At 39.5% G+C, this 26066-nt stretch overlaps 3 protein-coding genes across 3 annotated transcripts; all 3 read left to right on the top strand.

Moving 5' to 3' along the window:
- Positions 1-320: 320 nt before the first annotated feature.
- Positions 321-7739, top strand: LOC135336854 (uncharacterized). Its single transcript, XM_064532726.1, has 12 exons — positions 321-583; positions 849-991; positions 2447-2570; positions 3220-3320; positions 3939-4051; positions 4206-4340; positions 4489-4661; positions 5103-5245; positions 5413-5492; positions 5660-5789; positions 6967-7158; positions 7387-7739. Exons 1-12 carry the CDS (start codon positions 465-467, stop codon positions 7521-7523), a joined length of 1590 nt encoding a protein of 529 aa, XP_064388796.1. The 5' UTR covers positions 321-464; the 3' UTR covers positions 7524-7739.
- Positions 7740-10823: 3084 nt separating this feature from the next.
- LOC135337278 (uncharacterized) lies at positions 10824-19032 on the top strand. Its single transcript, XM_064533191.1, has 17 exons — positions 10824-10941; positions 11094-11186; positions 11443-11622; positions 11868-11996; positions 12090-12190; positions 12780-12919; positions 13037-13215; positions 13431-13519; positions 13699-13757; positions 14205-14439; positions 14742-14841; positions 14901-14944; positions 15078-15491; positions 15888-15991; positions 17938-18091; positions 18381-18478; positions 18794-19032. Exons 1-17 carry the CDS (start codon positions 10895-10897, stop codon positions 18815-18817), a joined length of 2190 nt encoding a protein of 729 aa, XP_064389261.1. The 5' UTR covers positions 10824-10894; the 3' UTR covers positions 18818-19032.
- A 184-nt stretch (positions 19033-19216) lies between these two features.
- On the top strand, positions 19217-26006 carry LOC135337281 (uncharacterized). Its single transcript, XM_064533195.1, has 18 exons — positions 19217-19401; positions 19625-19729; positions 19907-20062; positions 20220-20339; positions 20964-21061; positions 21344-21427; positions 22242-22288; positions 22477-22664; positions 23008-23129; positions 23257-23315; positions 23450-23669; positions 23900-23999; positions 24225-24253; positions 24420-24581; positions 24673-24776; positions 24996-25149; positions 25519-25616; positions 25840-26006. Exons 1-18 carry the CDS (start codon positions 19346-19348, stop codon positions 25864-25866), a joined length of 1929 nt encoding a protein of 642 aa, XP_064389265.1. The 5' UTR covers positions 19217-19345; the 3' UTR covers positions 25867-26006.
- The last annotated feature ends 60 nt before the right edge of the window (positions 26007-26066 follow it).

Genomic DNA, 26066 nt, shown 5'->3' with positions numbered 1-26066 from the left:
ACATTTTAGGAGTTCTGCTTCATCACATTTTGGCTCCCTTATTTTCTGTGTGCATTCGTAGTGGTGGGACAGATTACAATCTATACTATGCAGAAGAGATCACAATAGGACTGATGCAAGATATAGAGTTTTAGTATTCCCTTCACTAATAGTCAGTGTACACGTACATGTATTTGCATAAGATGATGTGTTATGCCAGACGGAAAGTGTTTACTAGCTAAAGAAACCACAGTCATTTTGAGTCAACACAAAAGCCTTTGTTGCGCGTATGCGCCGCTAGACCCCGCACTGCGCATGCGCCGTGCTGCTGACCGGCCAAAAATGATCAAGTGTATTCTAAGCTGTGCAAGAAGCTAGCGTTTCTTCTTACCAGGGCGTATAGGTGTGTGCTGTGGGACTCACAATACAGCCCACTGGTTGCAATCATTTCGATCGTAGCTACTAGATAGCTTGTGCAGTCAAGAATGAAGTGCCTTGCACTTTTATTGTGTCTACCCATGCTGGCTCTAGCAAACTTCGAAGCATGCTCAAATGGAATCGCTCAGGTAGAGGATAGACCCATTTTCCCACCAATGAATGAAACGTAAGTAACCATTTAAATTACTGGTGCTAACTTGAATAAAAATTGCAGGCAAACACTGTATAGAGTGGTGCTGTTTAATTAGCTAGTTAGGTGAGAAGCACAGTGCTGCCAGTGATGCTTTATTATTTTATGTGCAAGGTTATGAAATCCAGCTATCTAGATGCTGAGTTGCATAATCATAATAATTATAGCCTGAATGACCTTTGCTGCATATTTAGTGTGATCGTGGCATGTTCCTCACTTGCACTCTGATTTGCTCATTCAGAGGCTATCGAAGGTACAGTTATACGACTGATGTAAATGGGATCTGTAACAGTGTTGATCTGACGTGTGTGGCTGAGTTTCCCCGTGGTAACGAAGATCTTAGAGGTAGAAGTTGGTACATAACGGAGAACAAGATAGCTGATGGTAAGTAGCGGTACGGTGTACAGTGTCATTTGTAATAGCTATAGGGGATAGGGGTGGTTTTTCCATCCTCCACTCCCCCTTCCCCCCGTTTTTGGCTCACTCAGCTAGTACCGTACCCTCGCGAAAATAAGCCCATCCCCTCTTTTGCTTCTAAGTTCTTGCACAAGGTTTATTTTGACTCGATTATACGCCCATGCACCCAGAATGAAGAGTTTGAAGAGTTTGAGCATGCGCAGTAGCTAAATGCCACATGATCACTATCAGAGTGAACAACCAATTTACCTTTTTTTTCATTATAATCTCCAGTGTAGCCATGACGTAGAACTGGAAAAAATTTGAGATTATGAAGAAAAGGTGTTAATCGTTCGGATTTTAATGGCACTTCTGCACTTTTTTAAGAGGCCACCATTGTCTAACAGCTTGCAATCAGACCTCGAAACCAGAGCTGTACATAGTGTACTAGTTGTAGATTACGGTTATGCATTGTAGCTAGCTGTTTAGAGCCTTCTGTCGATACGAGAGAGAGAGTTCGAAGAATCGTGGCTATGTTTGAACTAAATCTGTTCCGTGTTTGGCCCTGTCACTCCGCCGAGGAAGCTTTTTGCTGGCCGTGAGTTCGGACTTGAATAGAGCCTTACCTAGTCTATACCTAGGTATTATCAGCTTAGTGCTCTGAGCCGTTGTCCTCGAGAATAAGCGTTCAAAAATAGAACGTGTTCGATAATAGGTTGTTTACTAGCTCTAATTTTAGTGAAGAAAGTAAGTTTTAGGTAGTACAGCTAGTTACACTATACTCCTTGCTGGACCAAGATCAGACATATAAGTTTCTCTGTTTGCCCTTGAAGAGGTATATGCAGGGAACAACTATAGTCCTATATGCAGAGAGGGAACATCAACACAAATCTGAGAACGAAGTCATCACCCAGGCCAATTTTGCAGGTTACCTTGCCTTGTCTGAAACAAAGTATCTAATAGCTCTGTAAGAGTATGACCTACGGTACCATCCTTTGGAAAGTTCCTGCTGCTACATCTGATGAGTAACAAATAGGGTCAGAGTCCACTTCTTCTTATCATGCATTAATCATACTCATGCATTAGTTTATAACATTGTTGTGTTGTGAATGAAATGTTCATACTATGTATTGAAATGAAAATACAATATTGTCATAAAGCTAAGTACAAGCCTTGATTTAAGGCCGCGGGTGGGCGTATATTCAAGTGAAAAGTCGCCGTTCGCGATTAAACTCCCAGTTCCCTAATAAGCCTAAACTTTTTGCAGAAAAAAGTGGGTGTATTTTCGCGAGGGTACGGTAGTCTGAGAATTAATACCTGCTCTATGATTGACTGTGAACGCATAGATGTATAGATCAATTTCTTGAGAAAGAGCGTGTTTTTATGTTTGTCAATGCAATTGAAGAATTGAGATTCTTTTTAACGAGGAAAACAATTCTGCAGGTATTACATACGGAGCCTCCTCCATGCAGCTGTACAATGTGCAATGTCCGACGGGCACCTATTTGCACCTCTTACCTCAAATGTTGCAAACAGAATCTCCAGCACCCGGAGCCGATTGTCTAAGGTAATTTGGAATTTTGGATTCCATGCAACCGCTTGCTTTTAAGTAATTTTATTGTCTATAGTTATGTGTAGCTTTCCACTGAGACATCAGCACCCACACCCACGATGCGCTTTCATTTTGATGGTTTTACAAACAAATTAACCTTTACCACATGAATGATACATTTCACTTTTAACCTAAATGGACATGACATTGCTCAGCGTTGTCCATTAATCATTACTTAAGAACATCATGTATCCACCTTGGACGCTCACACTTAAGCCACAGAGCTAACTTGTATCAAGTATCAAGTATCCAATGCCCCACCCATATTTGTTTGCACATGCATGTAACTGTTACTTCAATAATTACTAATTGAGACAAACGTAGCTAGCTAGCTAGAGCTGAGACTGGTAAGTAGAGATCCAGAAAAAGGGGGGGGTATAATTGCCCCCTTTACCACCTTCTGGCTACGCCACTGATTTTGCAAATCTACGAATTAAAAATCCAAGAAAACATGACTAGAAGCCTATAGAAACTCTTACTTGCACTTCATTGATCCTTGAGCAGCTGTATCAATTTACACAGACAGACACACACACAAACTATCGTATACTACATGCGAACCGAGATAATGATAGTACTGACGGTATACTATTTCACTCTTCAGTGCAGACTTTGTTCGAGTCATAAACCCTGAATTGCTTGGTGGAGAGGAAGTAATGTGTGGTGATGATGAAGACATCAGGCAAACAGACCTGTATAATGGCGGTGAGTGTTCTGTATATTTTGTAGCAAGTATATTTGTTGTATAGTTGTTTCCCAGCACTTATGTTGCTCCAGTGCAATATTTGGCATGTTGCACGAGGGTGCTGCAATAACTAACTTGTTTCTCAATGATGTCAAACTCTTCTGATTGATTACGTTTTTCCCTATATTAATAGACAAGTAAATTCATTAGTTGTGCCGAATTCCATAGTAAATTATTCGTTTTAATTCGTTTTGATTTCATCCGCATTCAACATGCCATTTGCACTGCAATATGCAGAATTATAATAATTATTGCAGTCCAATATAATTATATGGTTGTTATAATAATTATTATGGTATAGTGATGCAATGTGCCATGTATAGAGCACTAGCTAGATCGCTTTGATTTAGCCACTCACTAGGCAATAAGTATGGTTGTATGGATTTTTCTAATTATTTTCTGAATGGACAATTTTAGTTAGCTTTATAATGGTAACCTTGAGCTTGGAGCGTCCAGTTCAAAGTCTTTCTGTAACTATAAAATCACTTCAGGCAGACTTCTACCTCTCCGATTTCTGATTCTAAATTAGATTTTGCTTGTAGCAATGCTATTTTGTATGTAACAGTATTCTTTTGTAGGTTTGGGAACGGTCTTCACCAATGGCAACGCAGCCATTGAGTTCTGTTCCAACCCTAATCTGGACGTAGGAATTCCTCCAGACACAGATGCTGGAGATCTGAATAATGGTCAGGTATGAATACAATAATAATGCAAAGCATGCATGCATGTCAATTGCAAATCATAGTTGTCTCTGTGCATTGAGGTGTGTAGGAACTTGGTAATATGATTTACTAAAAAAAAACAGGTATTGTGCCACTCAATCAAACTGTTGTATTCCTGCTTAGGTTTTCACTGGATTTGTGATTCGAGCTACTTGTGTTGAACCAACCGACCAGCTACAGGGAAATTGCGTTACTTTCGATTTTGTTAGGCTATGGGACCCAGAGTGGTTGAATCAACAGAACGATCCCTATGAGAAGGTATACCCACAATAGCTAGTTCACTAATACTATGTGTACAATGACAGGTGAAATCGAGTCGATTTTCTTTTCATTTCCTAGCTACCAATTTGAAGAATATATGTACTGTAGACTACTGTAAGAATTCCCGCATATCTATTTTATGTAGCCATTAACATTGGACGTACCTCACAAAAGAAGTGCTGAGACCCCTAAATTTAGTCGCGCAAAATTCCTAAAGACAATTCTAAAACACGAAGGGGCGAATCGAATGGTCAAGAGGTTCGTATCTCAACAGAAAATTGAATTCTCCGCAGGGCAAACTGTGACATACATTAACGGGTAAGTTTTTTCTAATGCACTGCATATTCTCTCTTTACAGTGTGCAATGCCTCTAGATTCAGAGTAGACACAACTTGACCTTTCTGCTAATCCACACAGGATGATTGCCTTGCAACTATGTGTATGCTGATGCTGATAATATAGTTTTGAGTAGAATCATCAAGCTATTGCTTTGTACTTGTATAAAACTATAGACTAGCTCTGACACTCGAATTCAGGTGACTTGTAAGTAGTATTGCCACTTAGGTAGTGATCAGGTCATGTGAGGATTAGCATTAGATTATCACAATTAGCAGAAGATCAGGTGATCGACCTCCTCTGCTCTAGATTACATCAAAAGCATGTTATAATTATGTTTGACCTGTTGTTAGTTAGTTTGCATTGTTGGTAAGACATTTTTGTTGAGCCTGTAGTTTATACGTTGTTGTGAATTTATTGCAGGAGATTTGCGTTTAATTTCAACAATGGTTCTACCATATTTGTTCCCGATGGACAGTTCTCCTGTGTGGATACTGTTAGTGACTTCCTCGGATCGCGTAAATTCTTTGGGTCAACTCCAAATAACTTTGTCTTCACTGGGCCAGGTAATGTTTAAGTCGCTTGTAAATCCTCATCACCTAATCAATGTAACAGTAGATCGGCCATGCACTCTCGACTCTTTCCTACTCTTTGATTTGATGTATACTTATTTTATTTTCAACAGCACCATAGTTAATTTAAGTTGCTTTTGTAACGTTTTTGTGTCCTATAGGCGTACTGGAGCTTGATCAAAATAGGGCTGTTCTCCAATACACGATCAACACAACTGACGCAGGAGCTGTGTCATCTGTGGTGAGTAGCATGCACCACCCACACAATGCATGCACTAACATACTCCCGCTCACATACATACACATTCATCCACTATACACATACACATTCATCCACTATACACATACACATTCATTCACTCCACATACATACACATCCACCACTCACACACACACACACGTTCCCAGTTGCTTCCATCACCTGACGTTATGCAGAGAATAAACCTAATAAATGAATACATATTCTGCTGGGTTGGTGCCTATCCTGTGGTGGACAATTTTCCCAGGAGTAGCACGCGGCCAGTTTACCCCCTCCCAAGTAAGTTGGTTATAGGGAACCTTCTCTCGTACAGTTCAATAATCGTTTGACTATAGCTAGTAGGAGCATTTATATCAGCCCTTCTCATCTACACACTATATAGAAGCTCGCATAATTATTTTCCCAGAACATAATCCTATCACTATGAGCGTATCGATCAATCTAAAGGGGGTGAGGGCATGCAGCTCAAACTGAGTGAAATACATGTATAGGATAGACTACACCTAAGAGTAGAACATGCGTCTATGTAACCTCCGCGGTTGCGGTTAGCCTGAGGCGCAAAGCCGAGGGAATCTAACCGTAACCAAGGCGGTTACTAAGACGCATATTCTACGAGTGGGTGTGGTCTATCTAACTTGGACTTCATTGCGCATGCGCGAGGCATGGTTATAAAAAGCCAGGTTTGGTGCGTAGCAACAGAAATTGAATTTGTGCGAGCTGGACGAGCTGGAGAGACACCAGTTGACAGAAAAAGACAAGAAGACGGCTTCAAAACAATGAAAAAACTTAGTAAAGCTTGTGAAACGCTTCTTGAAGATACTGGAAAGAACAGACAAGTAAAAAGAACCTAGAACTATGCTAGAACTGACTGCAACACTACAAGAAGAAGAATGAAGCTCTGTGGTGGAGTGGAGGGGGTATAGAGCAGACTGGACCGGCATGGAACCTTAAAAAACTCAATAGAAAGTGTCAAGCGACTGCTAAAGTGTTTTTGATGCTTCTTGGCCCCCTTTCCCATGCCCAACTGGAAAAAGCAATACAAGCAACAGTGGTCATGGAAAGAATGGATATTGACTGAACAAACTATTGCATTCATAATGTTTTTGTCATCTTCTTGTCACTTTCACTAAAAATGTCGTTCCAACTTTTGAGAACTTCCTGCAAATTATTTGTCACTTCCTGTAGAATATGCGTCCATTTCCTGTAGAATATGTGTCCAATTCCTGTAGAATATGCGCCCATTTCCTGTAGAATAAGCACCTTCTTGTAGATTATGCTTCCATGTAATCTACTGTTTTTAGCCAATCAGATCAATTACAGATGATGTAATGTAGTCTAAAATTATTTATAGGTATTTTTAGACTTTTTTTTACATGTAAATGTCGACTTTATGCATATTAATACTGGATCTGTTAACTTTGCCTAGTATGTCAATGCACACTTCGTTCTTTAACAGGGGCTGAATTTGTGGATGTGTTCCTCGATCAAAGTAGGAGAATGTTTGGTGAAATATTAGGGGAGGAAGGTGCGGCTGTAATGTTCGGACGAATCAAAGCATCAAGGCATTTGGGTTTTCTACAAGAAGACTTCTGGCCAATTGCTGATCGTTCTTTTGATGACACATGTTACAGAGGAGCTTTAATTAGGGGTAAGATTTCCGAACTCACTTGATTGCAGTAGCAATTAACATATTGTATAGTGGGCACACTGCACTAGCACATCAGTGGCTCTGTAATAAAGAAGTGGCCTGCTATACCACATGCAGATGGTTCCAAACACTATCATGTCATGGGGGCTTAGGAACCCGCTATGAGAGTGACCAAAATGTCATTGTACACCTTATTTTGGTCACCGTCTTTTCTTTTCTATTTTGCAGCTGCTCCAAACGCGGAGGGCACTGTACCTCGACGCATCTCGGACTTTTGCCGATTATTCATCTTTTCATGTGATACCATGTTACGAATCACCTGCAGGGAGCTTCTCCGCTTAGACCCAGTTGGAGCGCAGGGATAAAGGAAGACTCTACAAACGATTCATTTGTGTTTAACTTCTTACAATTATAGTGTTAACATTCTTTGTAGTCTGCAGCGGTATATTAATTTGTTGTGTATTATATCTATAAATGATTTTCTTGCATTTTGGTGTGTCTTTGGTGCATGTAATAACACATATGATATAGTTATATCCACAGCAAGTCTGTTTCCTTGAAATGCGAGTTTATGTTGTCAAGGTTATAATAAGTGTGTAATAAAAGTCATACAGCTGAAAGTATGCCTTTTTCACTAATTTTGTGGCTGTTATAATAATAATGCTGTTTAATTAATGATTATCAGGCCACAGTAAGTTTTTGCATGGTCTCCATAACATAAGTTGTGGCTCATTTATAGCTAAGTGAAATATACAGGAAGTTTAGCTTGTGGTACATGTAGATTTCAATATGCACTAACGTACAGTATATACTCAGAGAGCTGAGGACAGGTATATACAATGGTGACTTTTCATATATCAAAGACGTTGTTTGGTATGTCCACAAAATGTTACTGTAGTTACGGGAATCAACTTTACGTATGGTACAACATTGTGTGTCTGGATGGATACAACACTGCATCTGGAGCCTGAAAAGCTTTAATCCAAACCTCAATCAATAATTATCAGTTCCAGGATCACATTCAAATTGCAGGTTGTATAGCGAGTACAAAGAACTGACTGACATTCATGATAAACCATATAACTAAATTGGTACTAATTTTAGCAAATTTGTATAATATAACGCTTTAATAAGCCTATAATGAAAGTGAGAGTATGCTAAGCAAGCTAGAGCTTTCTTTCTCTGTATCGGATCATGACTCCAAACTTTCCATCAACCTCATACTCATACAAAGAGTGCACTTGCTCATACTTTACTGTACTAACGAGTGTTGCAAGCGTGCGCTTGCTAATGCCTCTCGCCATGTTATGCTTTCGCTCTAAAAGTATTAGTGTTATAGTAGTTTCTTTTATATTAATAAAGTTAGCTTATCTATATAAAGTCACTGAGAAAAAAAGACTTATTTACATGCATCTATTGTTGTATTATGTGGCTTACCAGGACCTCAAAAAAGAAGAAAATTGATTATTCCAGCATCTGTAGTTCAGTGTATATAATATCTAAGAAGAAAGACTTGTGTACATGCATATTGTTATCTATATTTCATTTTCACAAATGGCTACTGCTAGCTAACTGTTTTAACAGAGTCTTGTAGCTAAAAAAAAGCTAGTGCTTTAGTGCAAGGCTAACTCATATGTTGAATAGAAAGTTTGGGCGAACAGATGATGCTATGAAAGATTCTGAAGAGACTGCAACAGCCTTCAATGTGAGTCAAACTAGCCATAACTCGAGAAAGAAGCTTTAGTCTGCTAATCCACAAATCAAAATCCAAGAGAACGTGGCTAGAAGCCTATAGAAGCTGTTAGCTTTCGTCGCATTGCAACCGTTGAGCAGTTACAGCTGGAATAGACACACACACACAGCGTATCCCTCGTGCGGTTGTTTTCGAGGCACAATGAGTTTGCTGAAAATCCACCAAAAATAAGAGAAAATTTTGAAAACGCTAAAATTGCTACCTGATAAGTGACCTTAAAGGTACTTCCTCTAGATCTACATGCAGGTGTGTAGATTACACCAGAGTTACGAGGCTAGGTGGATTATGGGGTGTGACTGAAATCTGCAAACGTTGAGCAATTGGACAGTGCATATAGTGAGAACAGCTTACACATTATCTTTAATTCACTATTATACACCAGGACAACTAAGTTGATCCTTTGCATCGAATGAAGAATAGCCAGATATAGAGTACTGTAACAGTGGAACCCCTCTATATATAACGGACACCTTTGGGGAACAATGTTTTGGCCTTTATACAGAGGTGGCCTTTGTTGAGACTGAGGTTGTTTTGTACACAAACTGTTCATTTGGGACCCGGGTACCTGGCCGTTATATATCAACTGGCCTTTATTCGGAGGTGGTTGTTAACGCAGGGGAGGTTCCACTGTAGTTCATTACATGCGGAAACACTACCAATGTTTATATTTTCTTGCATGGGTTTCGAATGAGTGACACGGGGAGATTTTCTGGCATTGTTGTTGTCTCGAAGGAGCTGCTCATAGTAGTGACATAAGAAGTGATCTTGAAGACTTTGTGAAGAATTAGCACTTCAAATTTGGTGAATATAATTATGTTCATGCAAACTGGAGGTCTTGAAGTTTTAAACTGTACCCTTGTGAAAGTCAAAATGCAGGAGGAAAAGAATACTGCATGGAGATGATGAAGATAATTATTATGGGAGGTTTCGAAAACAAGGAGCTGATCTGCATAAAATTATGAGATTCAGTTCCTTATGGTGCTGCATGTATTGAGGTTTAAACAGAGTTTTCATTATTGACAGACAAAATATTGTGCAAAAAAGGTATACATATAATGTGTACAATAAGTGTCCATAAATTATATATATACCTGTATATACACATTGATATGTATAATTATAATTAATAATAATTAAGCTCATACTGTATTAATAGTGCATGTGTACTATAGTCAGCCATGCAGCTTCAGTGATGTAAGCTTTGTTCATACGTTCGATGGTGATGGAGTAAAGACAAGTTCAGTGGCCCACGTGTACAGCTGTGTTGTGATGATGCAATCTATAATTATTATAGAGAAGTATAATTATATATGTAAGTTGAGCTTCTTGTTATTATTCATTTCACTGGTCCAGGAATTTCTTGGATAGATAATTAGCCACAAATGCAGGACATGCATGGCGCCCACAATCGTATAACCTCACATTCTAATGCTGTCCATTTCATATAATTATGTGATGTTAGCCTGTTCTAGTGATGTTAGCCTATAATTATATGTATTATCATTTAATGTTAATGTAAGTGTCATGTGACTGACACATGCCTGTGATAACGTATTAAAGTGAAAGTTAAATAGCAGGCCAGATAGCCTGTGTTGAATAATTATAGGGAGAGCATCATACTTCGCTTGTATATACACACGCATGTCTGATGATGAACATATTATATTACCCATGCATGTAATGCACACAGAGGTCTGCACCCACACACTCGTACATTGTGACACATGCATGCACACATGCATGCACACACACTAGGTTTGTTAAATTGGTGGTGGTTGGAGAACATGCTTATACTTGAAAGGTTCCATCCCAGAGTGAGCAGGCCAACACTTAGCAATCAATGGCATCTCTATAATTAGTTGTTTACAGTAGCTGTTGCATGGGTATAAATAGTCTACATGCATGAGTTTTTCCTGCATTGTATTTAGCCTGCCTTCACACCAGGTTATTAAGTCTGCACTGCATGACATTGTATCTACCAGGATGAAAGTTTGGATACAGCTGATTGCTCTCAGCAGTATTTTGTCAATGTGAGTGTGCCAGAATCTATAATAATCGTATAATGACATTGTGTAGACATAGCTTAAGCCCATATATAACTATAGCTATCTTATTCTATAGCACTCACTTTATGCATGGGATATCTAGTTATATGCTTACCTATATGCTTACCTATATACAGAGGTGCTGAGGGTATCAGTAACTGTCTTGCTCACCGCATTGACCTTGTGCCGTGCAACTTCAGAATCACAAATACCCCTACTCCCGGCATTGAGTAAGTAGAACCTTAGCTCACTAGAAGATTATCTTATACGCTTATATATACTTCATCAATGCATTGTGTTCAATTATGTCCCTTGCAGGCTTATTATTTTTAAATGAGGACACAACTTGAGTATGCTGCATTAAGTCAATGTGTCAGCTAGAACTTGATAATGACATATGCAATATAATTATCATAATGTAGACTAAATAATAGGCTGCTTAAATTAATGTATAGTTACTCCATAATTATAATATTATATGCACAGTCAATACGGCATCTACACCACGCGCATTGGGAATGGTCCAGGCCCGACTCCGGGTCCTCCAGTATGCATATGTGATATTCGTAGGAGAAACCACCAGATTAAAGACGTGGATACAATAGGAGGTGATTCAAGAGTTAAACTGATCTACTCTCCAGGGATAGAACTGGAGTCTCAAGTACCGTAAGTCCAATTATAGCATTAATTCTGAGTAGATCTAGAGTGTATCTATATGGAGCCTTTTTACTACTTTTGTGGCTGTTATTGGGTGTGCTGTATCATGTATGTTGCTTATCAAACCACAATAAATGTGTAGTACTTGGAGAAAGAGGTGGTAGCTTTTCATAGCATCTATATGATTATGTGTGCTATAAATAATAATACTATTGTCAATTAGTTTGAAGTTGTTGTTTGGTATGTTACTGTAGTTACGGGAATCAACTTTACGTGCGGTACAACATTGTGTGTCCGGATGGATACAACACTGCATATTTCAACATCATGTTTTTGGATTTGGAGCCAGAAAACTGCTTTAATCCAAACCTCAATCAAAATCAGTAAGTTTGTTTCCAGGATCACACTCATAAATTGGTCGTAGCGAGCACAAAAAGTGCTGACTGACATTCATGCGTGATAATTCCTCTGTATAGGTGTAGAGATTACATCAGAGTGACGAGGTTGGGTGGATTAGGAGGTGTGACGGAAAGCTGTGGATCTGAGGGGGGGCAAAACGTTGAACAATTGGACAGTGGTGAGAACATTAATTGCTAATTGCTTACACAGATCTTTATTTTCGTATATGCTTGATCAGAGGCCGCTCTTGTATAAAGGCCGCACTCAAATAGTAGCCTCCCTTGCTAGCAAAATGAAACATTTAGTACCCGCTCTCAAATAGTAGCCTCAGTGAACTTTGACTCTAGCATTTCTGCACGTGGCAGCCAAAAAAATTATTACTAGCAGCTAGCTAGCTACATGTACGTAGCTACGAGTAGCAGCTTGTTAGTGCTTCACAAAGACTTTCTCATGGCAGAGTTCAAGTTTATACAGGTGAAAACAACTTTTGATGACAAACTAGAGCTAATAAACGCCGCTCTTGAACAGTGGCCCCTCTTGAATTGTAGCCTCCTCTTCCAGCAAAATGAAACATTTAGTAGCCGCGGCTCCTGATCAAGCATATAAGGTACATCAGGACAGCTTTACGTTAATCCTTTGCATGGTATGAAGAGTAGCTATAATTATTTTATATATAGGGCCAGATTTATCATTATGCAGGAACCTTAGCTATACCAATTAATGTTTATTAATTTTGTTATCACTTCTTGCGTGGAATTTTATACTAGGAAATCTGGAAATTCTGTTTCGAACGAGTGACACGGGGAGACAGTCTGGTTTCCGTGGTATTGTTGTATGTCTCGACTCCACGGGAGCTGTTCCTAGTGGTGGCACTGGAAGAAGAAGAAGAAGAGATCTCGAAGATTTTGTGAGGAATTCAGCAGATCAGTGGCTATTATAACTTGTATTGAAGCTGCATGATGCAAGCTGCAGCTTTTAATATTTTAAGCTGTAGCTTTGTGATATTATTATTAATCACATGCAGGAGAACGATTGGAAAAGAAGACTGGAGACATTGAAAATGATGAAGGATAAAAAAATTGGAAGATTTCGAAGACAAGGAGCTGAGCTGAGATTTGAGGACCTAACAATTCCTTTTGGCACTACATTGACGTTTGAGAACAGAGTTTTCACAATTGATGGGCAAAATATTGTGCGACGAAGGTATTAGTGTACAACAATAAGTCTCAACCTGTATATAAATTATACACAACCATTGCCCTATACCCACATTATTATGTACATAATATTATGCTCACTCAGTTTCATGTAAATAAACACTCTGCATTAGCTGCTTCCAACATTTTATGTAATGTAGAATGTAGTATGAAACACCTGTGCTTGACCATCGTATAAGGCACCTGTACTTTACCATGCAGCTTCAATGATGTCCTCTTTGTGCATACGTTTGATGGTGATGGAGTAATTGACGAGTTCAGAGAAACTGCTCCCACCTTCAGTGGCCCAGGTACAGCTGTGTTGTGATGATCTATTATGCAATCTTCATTTATCCAAATACTGTCCATTTGGAGAATCATAATTCATGATCAGTTGTATAAACTCACGTACACACACATGACTCAAGATCACATATACACCCATGCACACATGCACACACATAATTATTGTGACACACACACACTATAGGTTTTCTTGTGGTTGTTGGAGAACATGTTTACTTCGCAATGTTCCTGATTGATCCCAGGGTAAGAAGCCAACGCGTATATGAATTGTATTTGTTGTTATCAGGGCCGAGGCTGCATTTTTATGGGCTCTGTTATGGATATCGTAAATTCCACCATACCAAAACAGCTCTTTTATTTTGGTGCTTCCTGCGCTGCGTGCTCTCACTTGGTGGCACTAGTCCTACTAAATCTTTCTAAGTGCATTAGCAGTGTGAATAAAAGGCTTTGCCAACTGTCAACATATGATATATACATAAGTCCCTTGAATGCCAAGGTTAACTTGTTTTGCCTCTATACTTATTAGAATGGCAACTTACTTTATAACTGAAGTAATGAAGCATGCAAGGACTCACTGAGTGCATGATTAAATTTATTTTTGGTGTCTCATGGCATGAGATTAACTGGCACTTTACAGACTGTACACAAACTTAATAAGTGACGTTCATTGTATTACTTGATGACATTCAGGGCATCCTTCCAGCCAATGAAGACGAGAGACGTATTATTAATCAACTGAGCACATCTTTGTTCGACAACTTCAATTTAGAAGAAGATGTGGAACGATTGTGTGACGAGCTACTAGATCCACCGCCAATCAATTTTGAGGAGCTTCTGTCAGGCATTGTATTTCCCACCTCTCCCATCACTGAGACTGAGCCTCCAGAATGTCCGTCACCAGGGAACATCACCCCTGACCTTTGCAGTGAGTCATTTGGTAGGATATAGGAGTTGTAAAACAATTTGTCGATATTTCAAGCCCGTTGTTCTTTACATTTACAATCTATACCTACGTATATTGCAATGATTTCAGTGCATATCAATAAGTATAAGACCTTAATAACAACATTGTTATAGTTATAATAATAGTGAGAAAGTGGTGTGTATCACTTAATTTGAAAGAGTAGTGACTGTTACAGCATTAACTATAAAGCTGACTTTCTGTACTCGAGTGTACTGTTATATGACTGTGTTAGTAGTCTGTATTATGCTTAATCTCATTTATAGACTTTACTGATGCTGATCTATTCCTGGTGCTCAACAGTACAGAAGCTACCAACTTGGTCATCAGGCAACTAGTCGACGTTATCATGGCCTGTACTGACCGGTAAGGACATACTTTATAACCATAGCTTATCCCTCTCTCTATCTCGTATACACTCATAGATCTCAACCTGGGAGGATTGACAATCTGCGTGCTACATTGTCTCGTAAGTCTTCACTAAAAATTTATGACCATACTCACTGTCAGTGTCAGTCGTTCACTCTAAACCTACAGCCTACAAGTTTTTGTAATCTTGTTTTTATCCATACTTGCAAGTTTTTAAATCCCAGCTTCTGCAGCACCCACGTCCACTCCTCCCCTCACGTCCACTCCTCCCCTCACATCCACTCCTCCCCTTACGTCCACTCCTCCTCTCACGTCCACTCCTCCCCTCACGTCCACTCCTCCCCTCACGTCCACTCCTCCTCTCACGTCCACTCCTCCCCTTACGTCTACTCCTCCCCTTACATCTACTCCTCCCCTCACGTCCACTCCTCCCCTTACATCTACTCCTCCCCTCACGTCTACTCCTCTCCCCACGTCTACTCCTCCCCTCACATCCACTCCTCCGTCAGAGGGCCTGATGATATTTTGCTCAATCACACCGGTTAATGTGAGCGTTGGCGTAATGTGTGCGTCTAATCGGCTTGGAGAGGCTGATGAAGTGATTGTAATATCTGAATGTTTTCTGGATGGACTGGAGTCTAACTTCTGTTAGTTCCCATTAGTGCATGTGTGAAGTGAATGTTGTGAGATATGAATATTATAGGTAAAGATCATTAACCTACAAGATGAATTATGTAAAACCAGAGATGTAACAACCATGTGCTAAAGATGTTTAGCTAGCTAGACAGTCACACAGTCCACTCTGGACACAGTCAAGACACTCAGGAGCACCTGCATTGTTACTATGTTTAGTGTGTCTGTTTGAGTGCTTCCATAATTTTCTATGACCATGCACTGGGTGATAAGCAGCATGAAGCTTATACTATACACCACCCGTCATGAGCCGACCTTACTACTTACATTTTAATGTGTTTCGTACATAGATCTAGATTTATTTTACAACTTTTGATCTGCCTTAGCAAAATCTCTTGACCCTCCCCCAGGTCGGTACCCCAGGTTCACGATTCCTCTGGTGGGAGCGGGCATTATGCTTGGAAGCCATAGACTGGATGTGACGTTTGTAGATGGGTTTGGATTTGAAAACACGGTGAGATTACGTACATGCATGGTACTGACCTGGAGATAACAATCATTCAGGGCCCCAGGCCGCACTTCTTCTGAGAGTGGGCCTGGTATCGACTGCTTGCGCATGCGCTAACCATCCGAGGGTATCTAGGGGCTTGGATAACAATGTATATGCTCAGTAAAACAATGGCGTGACAACGAACGGAATGGATTGAAGGAAGTAGATAGAAAGCTCGATTGAAGGTTTCTAGCCCATCTAAGTCTGATAGCATTCTGATAGCTACCCTTAGCCTGCTATGCTAACAGACTCACAGCCTGCAACAGTGTGGATGACAATCGTCTGAACAGAGTGAAAGCTGACAATAGCCGTATGGACAGCTTCCATTCAACTCGAAATGTGTGCCTATATATAATTAAGTTTCTGGCTCATTAATGCTTCTAGCGTGACTATATGCTACCTGGGTATTTTTAACTACTAGTATGGAGTGCTACAATCGTTTGCAGTACGTCTTTTGGCTTAGCTAGGATAGCTACTATAATTATCTTTCCATGCACACATTTCCTCCGTAATTAAAACATTATAATACGTGTCGAACCTCCTCTGAGCCTTGCGTGGGTCTCAGATGTGGAAGTCTGTTGTCCAGGTTAATAATTTCAAGTGCTTTGCTGGGTTTTCCATATCCTTCGTGGTTTTGAGTTCAATCCCTCTCATCTCTCATCTTATGCAGTTATAGACTCTCTGTGTTGTAAGTGTGCATAATTAAAGTGTGTCTTTTCCTGTTACTCATAAAGCAAAAGTAGAAAATAATGTTGACCTCAGAGCCTATCATGTGGTCCCGTGTACACTCTATATGGTTGATTATATGTTTTCTACACAGGGTGGTTGACTGTAGTTTAAAGGTGAAGTGTCAACCATGACCACTAATTGCATTATTAGAAAGAAACACACAGTACATGCATAGTTGTGGTTGACTGTACTTCAACGTGTAATAAGGTTTCGACATGACCAAGTTGCTTATGTATATTATCATAATTATGTGCACAGTTAAAGCGGCTAGTCAGAATGCTCAGCTGACCTAGTAGCTGCTAGATAGAGCAGCCCATACAGTCACATGATTGACTATTGTAGTACATTCAAGTGTCTAACAAGTGTGTCTATTCTTTAGTCCTTTCACAGATTCACACATGAGTTAATTTTCGAGGGTCAAATTTTTCCATAGATTGGCTGGTTTTGTGAATACCGTATATCTTCTAATTTATCTGACACTCTTTTGGGCAATTTTCGTTGTTCTAATACAACGGACACTCCAGTGCTTTAATATTACATTTGTTCTAAATCCGGACAATACCTTGAAAAGTTGATTTACATTCATAGACGGCAAGTATAAGACTTAGAGTGCTGCAGTTACCGTATAGCGTGTAATTTTCGTGGGGCAAAATATTCGTGGTTTTCGTGGTTGGAGGTCTGACCACGAATATTTTACCCATGAATAAGCGACCTTGCCTACCTTTACCTGCAGTGCAAGCAGCAACCACGAAAATATCACCCACGAAATGTCTCAATATTGCTGAACCACGAATATTTTGTCCCCCGAAAATTACCCGCTATACGATATATAGCTTTGTGTAGCTAGTTTTAGATAGCTAGTGCAACTATTCAGTCGCACACTGTTCTATTAAACCTAGCTAACTCGCACGCAGCTGCTTGCTTGTTCTAATTATTCCGGACACTTCGCATGCTCTATAAAAATCTGTTCCAATTATACCCGGACAATTTCCAAAATAATTATTTTTTGCTGTCCGATAAATTAAAAGATATACGGTAGCCAGTTTTTGTAGCGGACTCGTATAGAAAATGCAATTTCGCACTTGGTTAAATTCATGCCCTCAAAAATACCTCTATACGGTACTATACGATCATGCATGTGTACACATAGTTAATATTTGCTCTTGTTCTCTTGCTACTAGGCAACGGTAACTTTTATCACTCCATTTGCTGTGACCTGTGACTTGTCGCTACCTCTAGAGGGCGGACAAGCGTCTGTCACCTGCAACTCCAACACCAATGCTGACATATTCTCCACTAGCTGTATCGTGGATAGGTTTGAAGAGGATCAGTTTTGTGAGTGCTCAAAATAGCAGTATAAAACTATACCTATTATAGTCCTTTAATATTGAATCATGTTTTGTAGAGCTCTTTTTAAGAGTCGTGGAAGTATCTTCCCGTTTTGCTATATATTCAATAATTTTAATATCTGATCACAACATGACTGTGACAGAACTCTTCAAGAGCTACAGTGTGAATCGTTTCTTTTGTCTCAATTTTGCATACTATCGATTAGCAACTCTTTGTTTATGCTAAAATGGGCCAATTGCAGATACAAATTAAACATAATTTTGTTTACATGCAGGTGGCTACCCTAATTTCTCGTTTGATACGACAGTATACGAGCGAGGCAGCCACACGTTGAATGTCGGGTTCAGTTCCTCGGGTCAGATGTTTGCTGAGGTAAATTTGTTGACCTTATCAATAATTATTTAGACATTTTGCTTGCTCTCCTCCCTTACTGTAAAAATTTATCCTTGCTTTCACATTACTAATCTTTTATCCCCACTTCCCTAAATCTAGGTGAAATTTTCTTTGTACTACATATATCTTGACTTGTCATGCATATCTCTTGAATTAAAGTAATCCAAGGGTAATATACAAATTGCAAGCTAGTGTTTGATTCCCTTCAACTCATAGAGTCGAGTTTATATGCAGTGTTATGCGTGTTTGTCTGTGCTAACTATAAATTCTACCTATATTCTTGTACATTTACAGGTTTTACTGAACTTCACAGTATGAACGTATGAAGGATATTTGAACGATGACCCTTCGCAGTAGTGAGACGAATTGTAGAATAAATTACACATGTTAACAGTCATATTCATTGTGCCATCATTACGTAATGTTATGTTAATGCTTCATCATCATCATAATGCAACTAACTTGTTTACTGCTGTGTCTACTCACTTCCATCTATGGCTCTATTATAAGGAATCAGTATTACCCTATGAAAATTGAAGAAAACTCTGTATGGCGTAAACGTTTGCAAGGGTGTAATTGTAATGATCAAGTGTTGCAGACATCCTGGACTCAGGGCCACACATCCTATTGCAGTATTTGCAGGGGAAACCACAAGCCTTGCTAGTGCTCTTAATGTGGTTGTTGTGACTTATAGTCACCACATCCAATGCAATATGCAGCTGTGCAATGCACTATGTGAGCACCAAACATTAATTGTAGCATGCCAGTGCCTATAAAAGCTCAGTCTATTAGCTCAATGCTATCAATTTTTTGATTTTCCATTACTGCTCCAGTTCTTAGTGCAGAATGAGAGTACTTGTAGGAGGCCTATGGCTATGTTTGCTGATTGCTGCCCTATGTTGGTGAGTTTATAATTATAGGTTAAGCGTTGAGCAGTGTATTAAAGGTATACTGTACATTAAATGTGCAAGTATTATATGTATTTGTGTCTTGCTTCTATTACTGCATTTGTGAGTTTTCAATCCAACTCCAGTAAGGCTTTATGTATATAAGTGGTTCAGTAACTATACACAATCATGCTGGTATACTAGCTGCAACATAATTATATTGTTCTCCCAACTACAGTCTCCAGAGAGTGGAGGGTCAATTGCAATCTTGTGCGCTGAACAGAATTGATGTGAATCCATGCAGCTTCAGACACACTGCAACCACAGACATGCCCGAGGAAAAGTAAGAGATATTTTGTAACTCTATAAAATCAGTTGACTAGATTCTTTGCCTATGTCGTTGTTGCTCTGTAATAATTGCTGTGTTTCCAAGTGCGGAATATACGTCCCTGTATACATATGCTTATATGCACTGCACTTTGAACTATGCTATACTTATCACTCTCTATAACACTTGCAGTGAATATGGAATATACAGCACCAGGATATTGGCCGGTCCGACATGTTCCATTCGCCGTAGAAACCATCAGGTGAAGGACATCCAAGTCCTCGGTGGTGACCCTCGACTAAAGTTCATCTTCTCACCTGGTTTTGAGATTGATGATGACCCTGAAAGGTTTGTGGAATATGTACTTTAGGATTTTTCAGTGATAGCTCATGCTGTATTGTTTGCATGTGCATTTTGCTCTAACATAACTAGAAGCGAATATTCATTTGGCAAGGAAAAAAGTTCTCTGCTAATTAATTGTTACAAAAAGCGATATCATTTGCAGCTATGGCAATCAGATGATTGTCATGTACAATGTCAACTGTCCCCCTAATCACGATGCATTCTTCAACATCACCGAGATCATTATGGAGGAACCCAATTGCCCTGTCGAAGATGAGCGTAGGTAAGAATAATTATTCACACTATATATATGACTTAAGTTACACGTCTTCAAATCAAGCGTATATGCCTCTGTCGTACATGTACTATATCTTTTTGAGAGTGCAAAGTAAACTAAAATACCAACAATATGTAGAGATATATAGTTATCTGACACTTCACTTGGGTCTGTGTCGAATCTCCTTTGATTGTTGCAATTATCTCTCTCCTGCATGGTTTTCCATTAGCAGCTGTTGCGCCATATCGGGTTTCGAGTTTCCATGTAAAAAAACTCAAAGCTAACCATAAATTTTTGGACTTCCACCTCCACATTTTTGTAATGCAATAATTATGGTGCCTGTCCTAAACTTCGGCAATGGGATAATATATTAATTCATTTTGCATGCACGAATGACTGTTTTATTCATGATGAGGCTATAATACAATGTAAGCGGTAATCCAGGTTCCTAGTTAATTATTCAACCTATATACTGGACATTGTGACCTACTATCAGTATCAGAGAGTACGAAGTATCCGATCTTGCATGTGTGAAGATGATATAAAACTATTATAGCCATGCAACATTAATTGTGCATACATAGTTTGTATAGTATTGCAATTATCGTTGTTATTGTTATTGTTGTGCAGATGTGTGGATTATGTACAAGTGGTACCCAGTGGAAGCTTCGGACGTTCAGAAAGTTGTGGCAATGACCCGGGGTTGAATTCTGAGCTCCTCATTCCAGGTTAGGAGACTCAACGTCTCTCGCTAATAACTATATCTACAGTAGTGAGCATAATATCGATCCTACTGAGTACCTGTTAGTGTAGTCACTTCTTATTTCCCTATTTCTAGAGTGGAAAAGTGTTGAATGCCTGATTTTCAGTAATATAGATTAAGGCATGTAACTGCTTACACACATTGCACTCTCTGTCCTGTACCCCTCCCCCGTTCATTTTCCTATAGAGAAACAGTTCGTGCTGTATTCATACACAGACTACGTTATAATGGTTATTGTGCCACGTAGGTGTTTTTCAAGTCATCTTTCGTACCAGTAGCAACAGACGGTTCCCGGGTTTCAAAGCCACAGTCACCTGTCTGGATAGAAGCGGTGAGTGTTGCTAAGATACTTGTATGTGCACAATATAGGCACCATGTGTCCGGTCAGAATCTACGAAGAACCAAGGCCTTGGATAGGCCTAATTCTATCTTTTATTGAGTGTCTCTAGAAGGTGTCGATGTCCATCGTTATGTTTGCTATTCACATGAGAGTGCTACTTACATGAGAGTGCTTTTTACTTGCGAAATTGAAAGCAAATCTTGCATTACTTAATTTCAATTGAATTATGCATGAGAACGTAGACACATATTGTGTACAGTAAAGGTTAGGGTTATTGCATTCTTTTACTCGTGTTGAGGCTCTGCCCTGTGGCCACACAGGAATCGTGCATCAGTGGCCATCCCCTGCATGTGCATGTGTGTCAACACCAGTGTTTATGTACACAACAGAGGCCATAGAAATGGCAGCACCCACATGTGCTGCCATGGTGATTATGCTAACAAAGACTATTCTATAGTGTGGGTGTATAGGTGCAAATTTAGTAATTGGTTTCTTTCAACCATTTTTGGTTAAGCTGCTACTTCCTGGTTTTGTAATCTCACTTCCTGGTTTTGTCTAGGCCTGGTGTTAGATTATGGGATGCATGAGTGATGTACCTACGTAGTATGTAATAGCAATATCGTTGTCTACGTAGCTAATATGGACTGTCTGCGTATGTGATGATCTAGTTGTGAGGGAGTATAATGTTGCGTTCTTGTTACCGAGTAAGCCAAATAACTACCTAACTACAAATTTATTAATTGCTAAATTCTGTTATTGCTGTCTGCTCTGCACATTAATTAAGAACTTATATTTCCATGTACAGCTAATACTGGCAGACGAAAGAGAAGTACTGACCAAGTTGAATATTTTGTGAGTTTTTAATTGAATAATTCACCCATCAACAATTAGTTGACCACCCTTAGTGTGTTTTGGTTGTGTATTTTGTCTTCTGCTTTCATTGGATCTATTAGTTCAATAGTTTTCTTCTCTATCTGTTTGTGTTCTATGTTACATGAAAATATTAATATTTAACGTCCTCCCATTTGACCCCTCTTCAGGAGACCAGTCTACAAAATGACAAAGAGTATGTACAAAGTTTCACAGACTACTACAGACAAACTGGCTACCTTGCACTGTATCAACGATGGTATCCATGGCTGTTTAGGATCCAAACCATTATCATTCAGTTCGAAGGCAGCTTCACTTATGCCAACAACCGGTTGACCATCTCACCAGGACCAAACCAGTAAGCTTGACAAGTAGGGTAAACACTAAAGTATACAGTTTTATATCCGCATTCAACAACACTATGATTTTCTATTTTCTATCCCACTGCTTCACGAATTGACCAAGCACATACATTGTATATAGATCTAACTATGGGATATGCTTTTGGCAGTTACATACACTACTTTACTGTTATCACTTAGCGTCTTTAAATGTATTCGCTGTGCAACCACAGTCTCACTGCATTGCTCTGATCTCACTAGCCATTGGTAATCACAGCCCTTTGCTGCACTGCCATTAAAAGCCAATGCTGTACAGTACATGCAGTTACAGTCATAATTATATGTACCTCTGCTATGCAGGGACATGATTGAAAGTGAGCAGGTCTTTGCACTCAAAGTACTCGACCCCAACAGCAATTTCAAGATTTTCAAACGATCCGCCCGGGACAGAAAATGGAAACAGATTGTGTTTGAAGGAGCAGGTAAGACAGTACATACAGTGCTTATAATTATAGGAAAGGGTATCGGAAGTAGTAATGGTTTTTCACCCGATGACCCTACAATACTCTCTCTGTCGAGTGGATTTAAGTATTGACCATTCTTCTGTAGGTACTCTAATTGTGGTTGGCTGTAATGCGTTCTACAAGCAGTTTATTGTGAATCCCAGGGTAAGTCAAGACATCATAATTATGCTATATATATTGCACACACTCAGTGTACAGTATTATAAGAAAATGATGCCTCTTGTGCGAGCTACAATACTGACCCATCTTAACCGATTTCCTCCCCCCTCCCCCCATAGGGCATACTACCTCTAACTGAGGAGCAGAGATTCCTTGTGTACGACCTAACCACGGCCTTCTTTGAACAATCACTGGAGAATCCCGATGAGCGTCTGTGTGATGAGGTGCTCAACCCGACACCCTTTGACCTTCTCAATCTCCCCGTCAATGACATAGACGACGATAATTTCACTCTACCACAGTGTCCAAGATCAACCAACATTGCCAATAGGACGTGCAGTAAGTGGAGGTTATTAACTCTAAAACATCAGTATGGTTATATAGTATTTTTCCTTGCCAGTCCATAATTTGATCCCTCCTCATGCTATACATATTTTTATGATCTGTAACTACTCTAATAATTATACCTAAGTGTTCACATGCATACACGGGACATTCGGTATTATATATGTACGTGTCTGTGTGTCTCACACAATTTCAGTGATACTGACTCCCCCCTTCCCCCTTAGACTATAGCGACGAGAGACTACTCATGGCCTTGGATAACATTGACTCCCCCAACCTCTTAGTGAGTACTGTGGTCGATGTACTGCTCTCGTGCACACGCAGGTGAGGGCAACTAGCTGTACGTAATTAGTGCTAGCATAGATGTGTTTTGAGGGCATGCAGCTGTTAGGTGTATGGCTAAAGTTGAAAGCATTGTTTGGTTGTACAAAGTCTGCCAGTACTAATACATGTATAGTGACGTGCCATTCACAAATCAAACGCACTATAATAATTATAGTCACACAATTATTGGCTGAAGTTAATATTGCATGTGTTCCTCCTCCTCAGAGAGATGCCAGGGAGAATAGAGATTCTATGTGAGTTACAAGGAATTAAGAATAGTACATCTAGTTCATTGTATATAGCTTTCATTAGGATTGGATTTCTTGAAAGTTCATATTTGTTTTTTCTAAAACCGTAGTTACAGTAGTTGAGTAATTCAATAGTTTGCTTTTTTATTTGGTATCTGGCCGGTATATGCAGTGAACTCCCAGTTGGATGCCAGCTGTACTATTATGCCAGAAGGTACAGGAGGAGCACCATCTTTCTTCGTCACGTGTACCTCCAACAGGGACACTGTGAGGGTCATCGGGTGTAGAACCATTGAGCCAAGGAGTGGAGCTGCTATTCCACTCGACCGATTCTGTGAGCAAACGGGAGTAATTAATTTGTGCGAAGAAGTCGGAAAGCAGTGGACGTAGATATTTTACGCTGAATGTTCTCTATTCTCATACAGGTCGATTCCCCAGTTTCACATTCCCGGTTCTGGAGACAGGAATACGCCCTGGAGTCCAGGAACTGACTCTAGACCTAGTGGACTCTACTGGGCTATCTACCACTGTAAGTGTATACAATAAGAGTGTGTGACTGACTGCAAGCATGCATACAATTGTGGCTAATGTGTGTAGGTCTGAACTAATACCATAGAAATCTAGTTTCAGTAGTGCATTAAAAGGGAATCACAACAGCTAGTAGCTAATGTTGATTTAGGGTAAAATCATCGACAGTTTCTGACACTATTGTCTCCTCCACACACACACCACACATACACCCACACAGGAGGTGGTTGAGTTTATTGCTCCCTTTTTCGTCAACTGCTCTTCACGATCTAATCTAGTTCCTAGTGTCAACATCACCTGTGTGTCCAATCAGATTGCAGAAAGGTTAACTGTCCGAGAGTGTCTTCTAGATGGAACAACACCTCTTCGACAATGTGAGTATACCCTCATACACACAATATTAGCACAGATGATTTGAGGTATATATATCTATACTCGCGGATTCCTGCCTTACTGGTTTTTGAGCTAATGTCCCCCATATCTTTTAGTTTATGTACCCTAAAATGATTGGATTAATTTGACATTGCATTATCCTGTGCATATTAAGCCATGCACAAGGCAGCCAAATGAGTTCTCCACTGCATGAGTTCAACACAATTATGTGTAACAGGATACCTCTCTATGTAATTATTACAACCTCTATACACATTATGTTGGTCTACCCAAGATTTACCACAATACATGTATTCCTAGCTATATACGTAATATAACTATAGTCATAATCCCCACTTTACCACATGCAGGTGCCTTCCCGATGTTCATGATCAGTACCGTTGAGTTATCTAGAGGCAGACACACTGTAGGCGTTGTGTTCAATGACAGAACATTCGGAGATGTTGAGGTAGGGGGTACTTCTAGCTAAATCAGGAAGCCTTTTATTAAGTACCGATTAATTTGATAAATGTATAGCCACGTGCACAGCTGTGGTCACCCATCTACATTAATTGTATTGTGTGGTCACCCTCTAAAAGATGGTGATGTATGTACATGTATATATCGTTGGTAGATATTATACCAGTAATAATTATTTGTAACACGTTGTTTGTATAATTCTGTTTATACAGCTGACCGTTGGCTTTACTGTGTTTTGAGTAAGCTGCTAACAATTTAACAATTTCCAGCTCATAATTATATCTATATTACTATAATTTGTGTTCTTTTTGAAACCACCTTAGTATACCACTGTATAAGTGTACTAGAGTTGTGTCTGATTTTATACACGTATACTTGGTAGATTGAAATCTGGGTGGGTATTCATTGCAATCGCATAACCATAAACCATTTATAAGGT

The sequence above is a fragment of the Halichondria panicea genome, chromosome 6 (assembly GCF_963675165.1).
Source record: "Halichondria panicea chromosome 6, odHalPani1.1, whole genome shotgun sequence".
Taxonomy (NCBI): domain Eukaryota; kingdom Metazoa; phylum Porifera; class Demospongiae; order Suberitida; family Halichondriidae; genus Halichondria; species Halichondria panicea.
The sequence above is the reverse complement of the archived record's forward strand: the minus strand, read 5'-3'. Positions and strand labels throughout refer to the sequence as shown.